Below are 18,460 nucleotides of genomic sequence, written 5' to 3'. Positions count from 1 at the left end.
TAACATTCTGTGTGTGTGTGATTCTGTGTATTATGCTATTAGTTTTAGCTTCACATCATGCAAGAAGTAGTAGATCTAGGCAAAACAAGAAAATGTTTAATTTAAATTTTTTCATAGGGATTTTGTGTGAATCCATTCAAGGAGGTGATACCTCTTTCTCCTTCCCCATCCCCTGTTCCCTTTCATTATACGCAGATGGTTTCTCCTCTGTAACTTGAAGTCTCTTTGGTTTCTTTTTTTTGGTGGTTTGTCTTCTGTATCTCTTTTGTTCGTTTGTCAGATGGAAACTGTATGCAGTCAGTTTGTGGGTTTCTTAGTTACTGCTCTGTATGAACAATCTAGATCCTCTGGATAACTGACTTTGTGTCCTAGCAAGTCTATGGACAGTGAGGGACCCCTACATTGGCTGTAGCCAGGCATCTTTTCTCAAAGGAAGATGAAAAGAGAACAAGCAAAAGAGTCACGTACCAATTCAAAAATGAATTTGTGGTTTCATGCAAAATGTAGTGTTACTGAACTTGGAATGTATGGTCTTGCAATACATTCGTTAAATCATAGCTCAAAAATCCAGTGTTACGAGTCTTGTCTAGTTGGTTTCTCGATTTCCATCCTTTGGTTCATTAAGTGTTAGAGTTGAGAACCAAGCAGTGGCATCAGCTACTGGGATGGTGGTATGATTCAGAATGTACCTAGCTAATCTAACAGACTATCTGAGAGAGCAGAAATGGTCCAGTGGGAGAGGCAGTTAGTATTCCAAAATACCAGACATAAAAGCATTTTGTATGTTTTGACCCTGAAATTACAAATCAAGATGTTCAGATGTTTCAAAAATGTAGTGCTAGTGGTAAGTAGGTAGGTACCTTGTGGTAGTAAACAATTAACATAAGATACTATATTTACTGTAGTATTTAGGTAAGAATGCTGTTGTTTTGTTTACAATCATATAAAAGCTATAGTCACGTTTGGTTGTTGGTTTTTTTTTTCAGTTTGACTCTAGCAGAGTATCATGAACAGGAAGAAATTTTCAAGCTTCGATTAGGACATCTCAAAAAGGTATGTATATAGGTTGTTATTTTAAGATTATTTTTTTTTACCATGCCCAAAACCATAAAAACTAGTGCTAGTGAAATAAGGAGAGGGCTTTTTGAGAGCTGTCTGATTAGAAGACATAGTACTAAAAGTGCTGTACAATTTTATGCTTAATAGTGGCTTTCCTTTTTTTTTTTTTTTTGTGCAATTTACCATAAACACTGGGAGTACAGGGGAGTAGTAACGAGTCCATCCAGTGTAACATTGTACTGATTCCTTGAATCCTTCTAACAGTGGTAACAGTGCTGATGCCACCAATACTGCTTCTTTCAGAGCTGAGTTAGCCAAGGTCCAAAAAGGTCCAATTTACAAAGCATTGCATTTCTGAAGGAATATTGTGTTTTGGTCATCTACAGTATCTGCTTCAGTTGTTATCAGTTAGCATACTGCCTACTGCAAGAGAGAATATTATCTTCCTACTTTTATGGAAAAACTTTTGTCTGTATCTTAAATTATTTTTGCAGTCAGATATTTTACCCCAGTTTTGACTTCTGAAAAGAAAATAGTACTTCTTTCTTGAAGCCCATCATTCTAATAAATCCGTGTAATTAGATAATTATGATATTAACAAACTATTGCTTACTAAAGCAAAGCTTTTGAGGAATAACCTGTGAAAAGGAATGACAGTTGAAGCAGGCAGAAGTATCTCAACAAGTGTGAAAACTTCTATCTGCTGAGCAGTAGTTCTTGAGATGTTCAGTCAAAACAGATCATAGTGTTTTTCCCCTTGAAATGTTGCAAGAGTCTGTTTAAGGCTTGTTCTCTTCAAATGTACGAGTCACCTGTTATAAATCCTACTATAATAAACTGAACTGTGCCCCTCGAGAACACTGATACTATTTTTAAAGATGACAAGGAAGTACTTGGATCTGGTAGAGAATCTGCATATAAACTTGTTGGCACTAGTGAAGTAGACTGCCCACATAACTCTTCATTGTTAATGCTTTGGAAATAACACTAGCTTCACGTGAAATTGTTATGAAATTCTGTAGAATTTTTCCCATGTTTCAGCTTTTTTTAAGTCTAATGGAAGTTTCAAGTGACATACGAAGGAAGCTGTTATAAAGTTGTTTAATACCCAAATTTTGGTTTCACCTTGATCATCAAGGCTGGGATACTCTGAATAAGAAGGAACTTCTTTGACTAAATGCCAAAGAGGAAACAAATGTTATTTCCTAGCAATTCATGTTTGCATATTTTTGAAAATAATAATAATAAAAATACACATACTTGCATTTTCATTCTTATGTGCGTTACAGATTTTGTTGTTAACTGAAAAACAATTTTGTTATCTTCCTTTTACATGGCTGTATTTCTTCCCTCATGCTTCTTTGCCTTTTTTCCTTCTTTCCTTTTGCATGTGCTGTTTTACTGTCTGCTCCTCTTCCTTTTCGCTCTCCAGATGCTTTCCTGGTGCTCTCATTTTTGGTGCCCTGTACATGCTGCCACCACCAGTTTTCTTTTCCTTCTGCTCCCCAGGAAATTCTTTTCCAGCTAGCAGCTTTGGTCCTGGAGAGAGTCTCTTGTTTTCTCACTTCCTTTTATATAGCGGTGACCTGAGGCAGCTAAGCTGGTTCATTCTTGCTTAAAGGTATTCACAGCCTGAGTGTCCTAAATAACAGCTGGAAACAATGCAACCAGCCAGTTCTCTTTGGACTAACATTGGCCTATGAACCACATTTTGAGAACCACTGAATTGCATAATATATGAACAAAAAAGCCCGAAAGAAGCACAACTGATGGATTTTTTTTGTCAGCCTTTGGGAAGAACATAGACAATTGTGTGTGTGTGTAAGTGTGTGGCCTTTTGCGGGTGGAGAAGGGCTGGAATTCTTTATAAAGGACTATTGGGTTATGAGGAACTGCATATCGTTTCAGGGTATTTAACAGAGAACTACAAGTATTAATCTAAATATATTTTTTAAAACGGAGTTTAACATTGTATAAACAGTTGGGGGGGAAAAAAAACCAAACCCTTGACAATGTATATTGAGAAAAACAAATGGTCCACCTGGATCTGCTAGCAGATTAGTGTTAGTCTAGCTTTTCAATTATTAGGAATTTGATTTTTGGTTTATGAATGGAGGTTCATCTAGTGTCTTGTTTTGGGATGAAGGTTTTTTTCCTTAGCTTATGAGGAGGGATTTAGGAAATCCATTGAAGTCATCTAGTCCGGACTCCTCAACTCATTGGAAATGTGGTCATTTAATGTGTGTTTTAGATTATATAAATACAGATGTTGTTTCAAGATGTGGTTTTATTATACACAATGTTTGGAAATACCAGCTTTACAGCATTTTCTCTCCCCTCTGCTGACTTCTGCCTCCATCCCCTTGTGCCATGATTTGTTGCCCTGTTGCTTTTACCAGCACCACCAGGTTGTGCAGTCACAGTATAAATTGAATTGTAGAACTGATCTAGTTTCTTTCAAAAACCAAACACATATCTTATTGTGAGGCTTGGGGGGTTTTGGGGGGTTTTTTAAAGAAAAGATTGGTTAGTTTTCCAATTTGGTTCACCATGTGGCTGTACAAGAGACTGTGCCAAAATAACAAGAGATGATGGGGGACACTGCTTCCAATGGCACTGCTACCAAAAATGTGCGTATCAGATGCCAGGCCGCCTTTTTCAGATAGAATAATTGCATAATTATGAGCTTTCTGGTATGGACTAATTTTGTCTCCCTTTTATTTAAACTTCTAGAGATACTAACTCTGAAATTTATATAGCCCTTTCTACAGTGTCTTTCAATGAGTTTATGTTTTTCACTTAGAGTATAAATACACAGGTTTCCACAAATTAGGCATCGTCGATTCTTTACTTTTTTAGAGAATCAGTATAAACAACTACGAGATAGTTCTTAGTGCTGAACTTAGGGAATGTGCTCATACCTGACATGCTTCTTTTGAAACTGCACTCAAAATCTTAGGCAGTACACATTCTGCATTTGTAATTCTAATAAGATATACATGGAAAAACCTTTTTTTAATTATCTCGGTTTTGGTGTCTTATATCAACACCTTAAGAACGCGCCTACTATAATGACTTACTCTTTTATTCTTTTTTTGGCTTGCATTTCAGGCTCAAAATATTTTAAACATCTTTCCTTAATTGGTTGGTTTGTACAAAATCTGTAACTGCAGATATCTCAGTTTTTTTTCTTCTTTGTACATCAATTTCAGACTGCTTCCCAGATAATTTCTCTCCTTGGCTGAGGGACAAAATCCAGCTGCCTCTCATGTCAAACAGCATCCCTACAGTGCAGAACAAAACTGTGAACATCCCATTACCTGTGGGTTCATGGACAGAAAGGTTCCTTGAAACAGGCTTTTGCCTTATCTTTCTGAATTTTTCTGGCTTTAAGAGAAAAGCAGTGCTTCAGCAGGGTTTTGTAATGTAATGTTCCTCCATCACCACTAGAATTGATGCAGGGGTAAAAATATCCTTTTCAAACAGGGAGTAAATGAGCTTTTATATTTCATTCTTTTCATTTGCAGGAGGAAGCTGAAATACAAGCAGAACTTGAACGTTTGGAAAGAGTTAGGAATCTTCACATAAGAGAACTGAAAAGAATAAATAACGAAGATAATTCACAGTAAGAGACATACTGTCTTAATTTTGCATGTCTATTTTTTAAATCTCTGAAATCACATTTTACCTACTAGGGGAGAGGCTCCTTCATAAATGTTTCTTTGGTTCCCTTGTTTATGCATATATTTTTAAACACCAACTTATTAAAACTTTTTTAAAAATAGAATTATTCATAATTCGGTAAACTTATGAATAGTTTTATTAAATATGCAAGCAATAACGTATATACACAGTTTATAGTGAAGGAGAGCTAAAACTTGCTAGACGATATTACTAGACTGAAAAAAAAACCAACTTGTAAGGAACCTAATGAAATTCACTTAACTGACAATATTGCAAGAAAATGGCGGGGAGGTTTGATGTAACAGAAGCGATTTTGTGATTCAGTTAAAATCAGTTTTGTTATTATTGCACTGTGATTTCATTCCTACTAGGTACAGATACATAGTAGGAAAAAGACAACTGTGAAGTCTTCTGTATTATGTTGAATATTACTCTCTGCTTCATCTTGCATCATGTTAAATTCTATTTGTTGTTAGCTATTACTATGTATATTTGAAAGTAATAATTACATAACTAAAAACAAAATCTGTTTTCTATAATAGAAAATACAAACAAGAACACTACAGTTTCACCAGCACTTCAAGCTGCCACTGTTGCTTGAAAGGAACTGATTTCTGCCAGTCCCAACTGCTTCATTATGCCCTTGCCCTGTTTTGTTTCACATGCTTGCAGTGGCATTTCTTTACTGAACAGACACTGGAAGGTTAAAACCAGCTCCTCTGCTTTCGTTTTCTGGATCAATTTTAACCCCAGATCAATTTCCTGGTCTAGTTCTTTGCCCCAGTTGCAAAAATGCTTATGCTGCCATGAGGAGAGAGGGCAGTGCAATGGTGGAATTAGCAGCCAGGGGGAAGGAGTTGATGGGGCAGGGCTTGTTTCTTTCTGTACTAGTAAATGTTTATGAAACAGTAGCCTTAAGAATTCAGGATTTTATTTTATTTTCCACTTTTTAGTCACAATAGAACTATATATGCACTAAGACTTCTAAACCTTAAAGCAACAGGATATGAAATTGTACTTAGGTGTTTTAATGGTTCCCATACTTACCCTGCAGGAATACAGAAAATTTTTGTTCCCATGTGACTATAGTGCTAATTGATAACTAAATTGGTGCTGCATTTTGGATATGAAAAATAATGGGTGTTGACGCTTAAAATTTGATGGCAGAATATTTTATTTTAAAAATAAATGTCCTGCAACAAATAAACAAGCAGTTCTTTGTAGGTTAAATGATAACCTTTTTGTAATCTTCAGTGTTTGCATTAGAAGATTATTTTTTTTTAAAAAAAAAGGTGATCCTTCAATAAGAAGGAATAAATGCCACAGAAAAATGACAGGCTTTGACTGTGTAAATATTGTGTATGTGGGGCAGAGAATATCCAAATTACAGTCTCAGTTGAAAAGAGTTACAGGGCATGGACAAGCAGAATACTGCAGTTTCACTGCTCATTTTCTGCAGTGAATGTTGACACATTTTGTGGTACAGAATTAAAAGCTCTAAATTGTCCATTCGTGTTTTTGTGGGAGTTTAAACCTGAGTATTTACCAAGTGGCCAAGCTGCAGCTTACACTCATAATGTAGAAGACAGAAGCAGTGGAGAAGTCATTTAGGTCTGTAGCCCCTGCTGTCTTTCCTAACACATCTTGGCAACTTGGCCTTTTGATAAGAGAGAGGGTTCTGAAGCAAAGCAGCCATTGGGTCCCGACTCAAGTCCTGTTGGGTTTTCAGCTTCCAGCTGTGGTCGAAAGCTAAGCCCTCTTTCTTGTTCTAGCGATGTTCCCCTCTATGTCCGTCTACCCATGTATACCCTTCTGAAGCATCCCAAATATAATGTAGACTGCAAACTCAGCTGTTTGGGGTTCCAGCCTTGACAATGAAAAGCAGGAAATACTGCCTGGTTTAGAGATGGGTAAACTAGTGTGTCCGCATGTGTTCTTTACTACTGCACTGGGATAACAGGCCAAGTTGAGAGTGAGGGTTAGGGCTTCCCTGCCTGGTTTTAGAGCCCACGTGATGCTGGGGCTACCTTCAAGGTGCAGGTTCTGAGCCATGGAGAGCAGCAGTGGAGAGGGAAGATGGTAAGGTTCACACAATATGACCATAATTCCAAAACATGGAAGGGTGGGATGACCTATTTGTAGACTATCCCTAAACCCTTCCTTAAAGTCTTCTGTGGAGTATAATTTGCAGCTGCCCCTAGATTCATGACTATAGTTGTCTCATGATTGCACAAAAAGTGTGATGAGTATTCCCTTCCCCCAGGTTGGATGGAAGGATATATTTTGTCTCCTGTGCATTTCAGGAGAGTCTGATCCTTTCTCTGTCCTGCAGCAGCATAATTTTGTGTTTGGAAGGAGTATTTTCTGTTTGCTTTTCATAGAGTACGAGCAGATATTAATTTATTTTGTGTGTTTTCCAAATATTTCTGTTCATTATTTGTTAACTTCTTGGTGTTATATGAAATCCATTTTGTTAAAAAGAGGCAGGTATGTACAACAAACAGGTCTGGTCATGTTTCATGTGAAATTGGAAGTATATCCTCCTCGTCTGTTCCAGAAGCTGAAGTTTGAGAGTTCTCCAAAATTTGGCACAACAAGGAGAAAGCCCTTGTATCGCATGTTTAAATTTAAGGGTGCTTTTCTTATCCTCACAAAAGTGGAGAAAAATAACAGAAAGTTTCCCAGAATTGACTAGTTTGACAATGGTGTTATGATAGCATTTGTACACTAAGTAGTCAAAAGGTACTGAGATTGGCCATGTTGTATAGTTGTATAGAAAGCTCCATTTTGAGAAGTAATGCTAGGAGGTTTACATTTTAGTCTCTGTTTGTATAACTTGAATAGAATTGTTTTGGTTTTTTTTTTTCTTTCAAGATTTAAAGATCACCCCACGTTGAATGAACGGTATTTGTTACTCCATTTACTTGGCCGAGGTGGCTTCAGTGAAGTATACAAGGTAGAGTGTGTTGGGTCTGCTAAATCTAATGCTTTAGCCACGTGCATTTGTATATTCAATTTTCAAGGGGCAGAGGGGGGAATCTAAATAAACGGAAGGACTGTGATGTCGTATACTCTTTAAACACTGGTTGAGCAAACTTTGATTAACTTGTGGAGGGGAGATAGCATTAAAATACACTTGTCAATAGACTTGTGAATTATATGCCAATTTTTTTTCTTTCTTTATTGGTTGTTATTTTTATAATCTTTGGTTATAACTTACGCATATTTGTGGGTTTCTTTTTTAGGCTTTTGATCTTTATGAACAAAGATACGCTGCTGTGAAGATTCACCAGCTTAACAAAAGCTGGAGGGATGAAAAGAAAGAAAACTACCACAAGTAAATATTAATGACTTACACTCCGTATGTTAAATTGAGTAGCATTTTATTGATTGTAGAAATTTAATGTATCCATCTTCTTTTAGACATGCCTGCAGAGAGTATAGAATACACAAAGAACTGGATCACCCGCGGATAGTTAAACTATATGACTACTTCTCCCTGGATACAGATACGTAAGTACATAAAATGATACATTTTCTAGAACGTGGCAAGGATTTTAGTGCTGTATATTAGATGAACAGAAATGAAGAGTATTTGAACAAAAATAATATGTTTGTGCTTTCAGCCAAAGCATTTAGGGTTTCCTTACGGAGACTTTAAAAAAAAAAAAATCCCCACTAGTTGAAGAATTTTGTCTTGGCTAAATATTGCACACCATCTCTAAAGTGGTGAAGAGGAGATTTTGCAACACCTGACTACTAAGCCCCTACAGGTTGTCCTGAGGGTGAAAGGGACTTGTAGTGATGTAATGTTTTGGGACAGAGAAGGGGCTGCTGCAGGGCAGCTCTGAAAGGCTGCTGTAGCTTAGACAGGTTTCCAAGACTAAATGACATCAGGAGCATTATTAGCCTAAGTGTAGTCCATGGTCGCTGGGCTGCACCTCTTTGGATGAAATTGTGTCACATCTTAAGGGCTAGTTAATATATTTTTTTTAATTGTGAAACATGCCTACGTAAATAAGGGTGTTTTTTAACTTGAGAAACCTCCCATCAGTGTGTATGCATTTTCTCTTTTGGTGAGTATGAATGTTCTGATTGATGTCAAGTTTCATAGGCTAGTAGTTATGCCATGTGTTCTGTTTCATTCATACAGTTTAATATTCAGTCAGCCATTCTTAAACTCGCCAGTATCAACAAGGTTGTCATATCTCCATTTCTGATTTTGCAGTTTGATAAGTTATTTAATTTTGTCTCTCTGAATTCTACCCTAGGTTTTGCACAGTGTTAGAATACTGTGAAGGCAATGACTTGGATTTCTATCTCAAGCAGCATAAATTGATGTCAGAGAAAGAAGCTAGGTCCATTGTAATGCAAATTGTAAATGCACTACGGTATCTCAATGAGATCAAGCCCCCTATTATACACTATGATCTTAAGCCAGGTAAGTGAGGAGTGACACAACTGAAAATGTAATCTTTTTTTTTAATCTTTCATTTTGTTTGTAATTCATGTCTGAAAATACCAAAATAATCTTCTGTATGTCAGGCTTATTTTAAACAGCTGAAAAAAGTGTGTACTTTTCTTTCTAGTTTATTGCTAAAATAATCTGTCTTTTCTTTGGAAAAAAAGATTATCATACTTTTTCTACTTTGTATTATTTTTAGTTGAATTTGTAGGAAAAAAGTCATATTGAACATAGATACATACTTATTTAGCAGTATAAACAGATAAGAGCATTAGTTGGGTCAGTCCTGTCTGATCATTGTGGAATGCTGATGTGTAAATAATTTTTCTCTCATGTATTTCTTAGCCTGTAAAAGCTTGAAATAGGTAATCGATCACTTTCAGCATCCCAGCATAACCACTTCAAAACAAGACTTTACAGAAATTTTCTTTACAATGAATAATGAGCATTGTCATAAACAATGTATTCTGTCTTGAATCCATGGCCTTTGTTTTACCACCTTGCATGAATAGTGCTTGTGTTCTTCATGTACTTTAATCTGCTACACTTCCAAGCATGGGGTTTGTAACATAACTCTTGTACCAGACTGTTTGCTTGCTGCTGTATAAGAAATTGTTCATATAGATTTCTCTATTATGGAATTGTACAGAATGTATTCTTAGTCTCATTAGTTTTTGTCGTCAGAAGAACTTCATCAAATACCTTTTATATCAAGAAATTATTGTACAACTTCAGCACACAGAGTAAGATTTGTAGTACTGCAGCAATTTCTTGGCATGATTTTGTGGCATAAGCAAGCCTCAAAACCTGTAGTGTAGGATTTGTTCTGGGCAGAAAATTACAAAACTTCATTGTAACTGGTGTATCGCTGCGTTTTGGTGTTCCCTCACTACACCTTGGTGTTTTCTCACTGTCCAGCCAGCTCCCAGCTGAGGGAACCATTTCAGATGATGATGATAACCTAGAGAGTTCCTAAAGTGTGTCATACTCAAATTACTCTAGACTTGAGGATATAAAGATGATGTAAAGTTGTCACTTACCCCTTGTGAAGTTAGATGTTCCTGAAAATTGAACCTGGTTTTGAAAATAAAGCATTCTGTTAGCTGTTCTGAGGTAATTTTTTTTTTCCCCTGGATAGGTAATATCCTTCTTGTAGATGGAACAGCATGTGGAGAAATAAAAATTACTGATTTTGGCCTGTCCAAAATAATGGATGATGATAGCTACGGTGTGGACGGAATGGATTTAACTTCACAGGGAGCAGGAACTTACTGGTAATGCCTGGTTTGATTTTGCTGTTTAGACTCTGCATCATTGTTCAGATTTCATAAATACTCTATCAGCTCTCATAAAGCCAATTTGGAGAGCTAGGATTAAAAGTATTAACATGGATGAAACATAAAGATTTTTGTGCAGTACCATGAATGCTGATATTCGTAAATGTTAGAATGGCAACATAACAAGTACAATAAGAGAGTGTGACTATATGTGGGTTTATTTTTTATACGTACATACATATGCATATATATACATATACACATATATATGTTAAATATATATATTTAAAAAATTGGAGATGATCACTATGATTTAGAAACATGGTTTGCCTGAAGAAGCAGGTGTTTAATCTTTGGCTGCAGGTGGTTGAAGATGTTTGACAGAGCTATGATGATGAAGTGTGGGTGCTTAGTCCTTGGCAATCTTAGAGCAGGGATTACCAGCAGGTAATGTCCTTAGGACAAAAGTGTATTTACTCTTCCATCCTAAAGGTTAATGACAGCTCAGCAGCTGTGATTTGTTTTCTGTGTGCACTTGCACACTTGTCCAAAAACCTGAAGTTTTAGAGCTGCCTACAGAACAGAATGACAATAAGCATTTCATTGCTTACAGAAAAGCTGTTTCTAGAATTTGCTCTCTGAAGATGCAGCTTCTTCATGGCACAGTAGCTCTTTGAGCCTGAGTGCATGGTACCTGTGTCAGGGTGGGTAGAATAGAAAGCCTGTATTGACCAGGTTATTACTTGTGAATTCATTTGCTCTTTCTTTCTTAATTCTGCCTATAGCAAAATCCAAGTCAGGAGCTGAAACCTAACTTAGACAGAGAAACCACTGTCATTCCCATTTATTCTGCAGCTTTTCCCGTATTTGGAAGTTGCACAGAATAAAGTTTTTGCCTTTTCCTTCGGAATTTTTAGAAAAGAAAACACACATTCACTTGCACAAATGCCCATGTGCCATGCTGTGAAAAGACAATTGTTCATGTTGAAGCATTTTAGAAGTGTTATGCTTTTGCTATTCTTTTTAATGGTTTACCTATTTAAGCACCAATTTAAATATGTTTTTATGCTAATGTATGTAAAAAAATTTTGGCCTTCGGATTTCATCTAAAATGCCACAGGCACTAGTGGTGCTGTAAACTAAGAGGTCAAAAAAAGGTGTGTGACTATTATAGGTTCATGATGAATCCTTGCGTTTCTAATTCATGCTTTCTCTGAGCCCAAAATCCTCATTAAAGAGGGAAATATTTTAAGTGAGTTTGAGGTGTGGGATGAGTCTGTTCAGAGCAGATCGCACAAACGATCAGCAGCATAGTGCTGGAAGGGATTTTCTTGGTCACTGGGTCCAGTTGCCAGCCTTTCCAGGCAGTTAGGTCACATAATCTCTTTTGTAAACTTTCAGACATTTATATTAAATGTAGTTAGTGTTTTGTCCCCAGTAATCTGATTTGAAGTGTGTTCCGTAACCTGAGTTCTCTGATCATTAGAAACCTGATCTTCTAATTTACAGACTGTGTTTATTTGTGGCCAGTTTATACTTGTTTGTTCCTGTGCCAACACTGTCCTCCTTGAAGTAGGTTATTTCCCTTCCTAGTATTTTCTCCTTGGTGTTTTTATAGCCTTCAGGTTTTTTCCCTGAATTGTAGGCTTTCCATTCTTCAGATCATCTTAGTAGCTTTCTTTGCACTTGCATCACCTTAAGCTCATTTTTCTTGAATGTTGTAATCAGAATTGCATATGAGTATTCCAGAAGATATTTTGTGATATTGTGTGAAATTCATATTTGTGTTGCATTCTTATCTCATTTTTCTACTTATTTCCATTTCCACAAATATTTCATCAAAATTTGTTTTAAAGCCTTATATGCTGCTGATGATAGAATGTCTAGTCTTTAGGCGCTCTAATAGTTTTTAGACCTTTTTCAATTTTATATGTTATAGTCAGTAATACTGAACTGCCCACATATTGATATGTTTGGGAGGGGGTTTTTTTTGTTTTTTAAAGGAGGTTCCATTTCACTGATTCTTTTGTAATTCAGGAATGGCACAAGAACTTCCTCAACTTTCAGCTCGTTTAAGTACGGCTTCCTGCAGATTATAGGAATGGAAATAGCAATCACTTTTGTCTACCGTATAACCCTCTGGTTAACATCATCATTCTTACTAAGAATTTAGGTAAAGCGTCTTTAAGCCATATCTACATTATCTTTGATTCCTAACCAGGCCTTGCTGTAAAATGCCCTATATGGCTTTCATCTTTTCTTGCTGTGATAGAAGAAGGTTCATATTTAACCTAGGATGCCAATTTAAAAAAAAAAAAGTGATAATTCATGATTTAGGTAAAGAAAGTTGGTATTTGTGCTTGTATGAAAGAGACCTTCCATTTGACTGACTGACTATACAAAAAGCTGTAATGTCAGTTTTGATGGGTGTGCAGGGTGTTGGAATGTGGGTCATAAGGCAACTGTAAAGTTGTCAAAAGGTCAGAGATGTGTACATGAAGTGTTTGTATAATCTGATATTTGAATAATTTCTAGTGATGCCATACCATCATCTTGCAGACACTGAGATGCATGTTTTGTTTTCTAGGTACTTGCCTCCAGAGTGTTTTGTAGTTGGCAAGGAGCCACCAAAGATTTCTAATAAGGTTGACGTATGGTCAGTTGGAGTAATCTTTTTCCAATGCCTTTATGGTAGAAAGGTAGGGAAAATGTTGTTTGAAACTCCTAAAGTTTTAGTGTAAATTCCTGTTTCCAGTAGTCTGTAAATTATAACCATAAAGTTGTGAATCTACATGGAAAATTACATGTGTTACTTTTTGGTGGCATGCACTGATATGGCAAGAAATGTAGAAAATCTTGACTGAAACTTTTTTATTTGCAGAATGGTTAGTAGTTCATGTTATCACTTCAACAACTTACTGTAGCATAAATATTTATGAAATCAAAGTAGTTGGATAACTCTCATGAAGAAAATAATGTGCTTATTTTTCAGCCATTTGGCCACAATCAATCACAGCAAGATATCTTACAAGAAAATACAATATTAAAAGCCACAGAAGTTCAGTTCCCTGTCAAACCTGTTGTAAGCAATGAAGCCAAGGTAACTTTTCATATGATCTCTGAGTAACAGCTAAAACACTCATCATAGAGGATTTAGCTGTAAAATTGCTGTTAAGAATGCTGTGGGACATAGTATCTAAATGTGTAGGAAAACATAATGGAGAACTAGTATTTTAATGTTTTTATTTAAGTGAATTTATTCTGGGACTTCTCAAAATCATGTACTTCAAAGCCAGGCTGTATATATATTCCAGAAATTTGCAAGCAGTTTTAAAGTAGGCCACCTCAAAAATTGTCTGCTTTGCTTTTTCCCAGAGGACCTTATGCGTCTCACTCAGACTGTCTCACTAGAAGTTCTTGAGAAATACTTCTGCTGACAGTAACAAGCTCTTTCTGAAAATAGTGAATGTTATTCTCTGCAGCCTTATTGGCTTGAAGAACTATTTGAGTACCAAATACCTGGAAGATATGCCTGCTAACACTCTTCCCCTTGAAGGTCATAATATGTGTGTATTAACTCAAAGCTGAGTTTAGAAACATAAATTTTTAAGAATCTGTAAGATACATTGATGCTTATTCAGGAAATAAGACTGACAAAATAGTTGATCTGCCACAAAGGTACAGGTGGCAATGTTTCCTGTATTTAAAAAACGTATTTTGAAACATCTGTAGTATCAAACTTATCTCCACAGACTAGCTATTCAGAAACAGATTAAGGTGGTTTCCCAAATGATTGCTGCTGTGAGCATCCATAACACAAACCCAGTTCTGGGAATGTGGAAGAGACCATTATATATGTGTTACTTGTTTGTAAAACTGTCGCAGTTTTTGAAAGATACATTCATGGCCAGACGTAGTAGAGATGTGCTTGTTGAAAAAAATGCCAAGAGAAAATAGTATGCCTGCTTAAGTTTCAGCAACTAATTAAACATAGTTAGATTTGGGACTCAAGCTGAAAAAAAAACGAGGAATGTTAAGATTTAGCTTCTAAAAACTAAAAGGAAAGGAAACCTATTTCTAGAGGCTGTAACTTCCCAAGAAAGTAAGTCTTTTGGGTACATAAATCTCGTGTTAAAATTTGTGGTATATTTCTCTTGGTTATATTTTCTAAAAGTAGTGTTAGTGAGCGAGTTGCAGTTAAGGTTATGAAATTTTGGTTGAAGAACTGTAGTTTGTCCTAGGGTTTTGTGTTTTTTGTTTTTTGTTTTTTTTGTTGGGTTTTTTGTTTGTTGCTTTTGTTTGTTCATCCCTATTTGGAAAAGTTGTGTCCTTTGAATGCAGTTGACAAATATGCATCATATAACTGATAACATTACATGTTGATAGTTTATATTCCAGTCTTTTAACTTTGCATTTCTTTGTCATTAGTAGTTTTTATATAGAGGATGCTGGGAAAGAATAGACAGTTCAACATGGAGAACTGGCAACTTATTTTACAGTCTCTGTGTATTCCATGTTCTGTTTGTTTGTTAAAAATACTAAAATAAACTTTCAGTGTTCTCCACTCTTATTAACATTGTCACGATAGCTGTAAGAGAGGGAGAAATTGTTCTCTGGTGGAAATGTTATAAAACAATTTCAGACTAACTTGTAAATTCAGACCGTTTATGATGACTGTGTAGAATACAAATTGTCTTTCAGATTTATAAGCCTGGCAGTTGGAAAAGAACAGCTTGTAAACTGAAATTCTGATTTGGAAAACATGGAGATGAAATAAATATGGAACCTGAAATAACATTGTTAGTTAGTTTTCAGACTGTAACTGTTCTTTGATCCTCCCTACTTTTTCCTATTTTGTGCAATGTTCTCTGTTGCATTGCAGTAATGTGTCTACAGTGCCACAGAAGCATGAAGTATTTTACAAACATTTTAGACACAAATTGTTACTCTGAGGATCTTGCAAATAGCTCTTAACAATTAATTTGTTTTGAAAGATTTATTGTGAAGAATTTGATTAAAATCCAAATGTCAAAGAACATGTGAATATATATTAACAGATGTGCATGATTTTTATTTTGTGCCTTGTTCATGCTGAATATCTAAATGATAGAAGTAAATTCTAGCAGGATTCTTTGGAACTTGTATCACTTATTTTTTTTCCTTTAATCTCCAGTTTTTAATTGGAGCAAAGAACAAACATCTGAACAGATTTATCAAAGAAAAGATATGTAATTCTTTTAAATTAAGTTCTAAATTAAGTAATGATGTGCTAATCAGTTCTTTAGCAGTAATAAGGATTTTCTATCATTAAATGTTGGAGACCAAGCTCTCAGGAGACTAAATGTTCTGTGTATGCTAGACATAAGACTTGACAGAAACTCAGCACAAAATGACTGGCATACATCGTATGGACCTAAATGTAGGACAACATAGTGTCTCAAGAACAGTCCTGAAGCTAGATAGGGAATTTTTTCAATTGATCAGATATTTTTAGCTAGGTGGGATTGAGTTTTTTCTGGGAAAGGAGTTCCAGCTAGATAATGGTTTCTTGAATAGTCTATTAGTTATTTAATGCCTATTGAACATGGCAACCACCATTGTCAAATCTCATATTTTGTTCTGTTCTGTCATGGCACGTGTGGTAATGCCTGCTTTCGAAGGTCAACTAAAGCATTGAAATTCTGTCCCTGTATCTTCCATCTACTCTTCATCTGCTGCACGGCTGAGTGGTTGGAACTAGATAATCTTTAAAGTCCCTTCCAACCCAAACCATTCTATGATTCTGAGCCCCATGGAGCTCCTTTCTACTTCTTCAATCCTCTGACGTTTGCTTCTGGTTTTTACTGAGCTGTTTAGGGATAACACATACAGAATTCTAAATGTGTGAGATGCTAATGTTTTCCTTGTAAACATAGCTCCTAAACATAGAAGTACATATTTGAAGTGTGATATTTGAGGCCAATTAATTTTCTGATTTTTTTTTTTTTTTCTGTGATGTTACATTTTTTTCATTGGGCTCAATAGTAAAATGTTACACTTTTCATTTGAATTGAATTACATAAGAATAAGAATTTGTTTAGAAACTGGTTTATCCAGGAGGACCTACATCTTTGCTTGTAAACAAACATAGTTATTTGGGATGGTATTGTCACTGTTTACATTTCTTTTCTAGGCCTTTATCAGACGCTGTTTAGCATACCGAAAAGAGGATAGATTTGATGTCCACCAGCTGGCTAATGATCCTTATCTTCTCCCTCATATGAGGAGATCAAATTCTTCAGGAAACTTGCATATGACTGGGCTAGCAGCATCCCCTACACCACCTACTTCAAGCATTATTTCATACTGAAATTTCTCCAGCTGAGGAATGGCATGATACCTTTGTGTTGTTTCGAGATGCAGACTTGAGCTTGAAAGCATTTGAGTGTTTTTACACAGGACAAGTTTGATAACTGTGTTTTCAGACTGAAGTCCTCCTACATAGCGTCATTTGTATGATTGGAATGGATCATGGACTGTGAATAAATGTACCCTTCTGAGAAATACCATTAAACATTGAAGGATGACACTGCCTGTTAGACGCTAGCAGGTATACTGTGTTTGAGACTGAAGAAAAGGTTTTTAGTTTTTTCTGGGGAACATTGTAAATAATCTTTTTAATACTTAAAGTACATTTGGTTGATACTGGAAAGTTGGAACATGAAGGGTAGTTTTTCATTATTTTAAAGAAAAAGGGTAGTGAGCAAATTTGAAAACACAGAAAAAATACTGTGCCTGGTTATAAACTAAACAAACTGCCATCTTTCCAAGACATTGATCTTTTAAAACCAAAGTAAAGACTGTGAGACGGTCAAAGATATGTTCTGTATCAGATTCCTCAGATAAAATTGTAGTATTTTATTTGGCAACTCAGGCTTGTACCTCCAAAAATGTGGCGGTGTTTCACTGAATTTAGATTGAAAGGGTGATACGGAATTCCTGGTACTTATTTCTCAAATAGATTGCTAATTTTGAAATCTGCTCAATTTTCTAAAAATACTATACTTGCTGTGGTATTGAAACTTGTGAAACTTTCCAGGCTTCTGATAAAAGCAAGCAACAGTATGAAACCAAATGAAAACAGGTCATGTATAATGTTCTATGCAGGAATAATGATAAATTCCCTTCTAGCTCTATTGTAAATTGTTGTACAGATGTCACATTTTCCGTTAAATTTCAGCAATTTATTCCTGTACAAATGTTTAAAGTATGGCTTTTTCTAATTGGATATTGTATTTTTTTTAAGTCTCCCTCAAGGCGCTTTTAATTGCTGCTAAATGACGTTGCTTTTACTTTTGCAAAAGAATCAAATGACCTCCTTAAGGTGCAAGTCAACTGTATGTTATAGAGAGATTAAGAATAGGTAATTCATTAACAATCAAGGCATGCAAAACAGATCTGTGTTGGCAATATACAGTACAGTTCAAGTCAGTTTATTGCGTTCTCAACCTGCAGAGCGCATTGATACTAGATGTAGAAGTTGCTCACGGTTATTCTCTTATTTCTGGAAGTTCCTATCAACAAGGTAATGTTTCTTGTGGCTTGTACAGATATTTTAAAATGTGAAACATTTTTTAACTGCCTTGTATGGTAGAAACTTACTTTTCAGAACATTGTATCTCTCTCCCGTTCACTGTTCTTTATACTATCCCATTCTTGATGCTGAATACCTATATGTAATTTTGTCCATGTTGCAGAAAAAGGAGGCTGTATTACCACAGGTTTTCATTTAGTATTGTACAGTTAAACTGTTGCTCTCGTTTCTGATGTTGCAAGCCATTTTGTTTTCATTGTATATAAAGAAACATTAACTGTCTCTTTAAGATGCTGCTGAAATTGTAGAGAATGTAGCCAAAACAGTAATAAACAATGACAGTTGAAATTTCAAGGGTTTTGATGTGTGTTTTTGCATTTCAACTAAGGGCAAATCAGGTAA

General features: G+C 35.7%; 1 protein-coding gene across 1 annotated transcript; it reads left to right on the top strand.

Annotated features, from left to right (window-relative positions):
- Positions 1-986: 986 nt before the first annotated feature.
- Positions 987-17,428, top strand: TLK1 (tousled-like kinase 1; the record flags this gene model as incomplete). Its single annotated transcript, XM_010084846.1, has 10 exons — positions 987-1,053; positions 4,587-4,684; positions 7,618-7,699; positions 7,989-8,080; positions 8,167-8,256; positions 9,015-9,184; positions 10,347-10,482; positions 13,073-13,184; positions 13,478-13,585; positions 16,658-17,428. Coding segments are annotated over 10 exons (1,132 nt in total), but the record flags the coding sequence as incomplete, so codon positions are not given.
- Between the last annotated feature and the right edge of the window lie 1,032 nt (positions 17,429-18,460).

Source organism: Pterocles gutturalis, unplaced genomic scaffold (assembly GCF_000699245.1).
Source record: "Pterocles gutturalis isolate BGI_N339 unplaced genomic scaffold, ASM69924v1 scaffold7661, whole genome shotgun sequence".
Lineage (NCBI taxonomy): Eukaryota > Metazoa > Chordata > Aves > Pterocliformes > Pteroclidae > Pterocles > Pterocles gutturalis.
The sequence above is the reverse complement of the archived record's forward strand: the minus strand, read 5'-3'. Positions and strand labels throughout refer to the sequence as shown.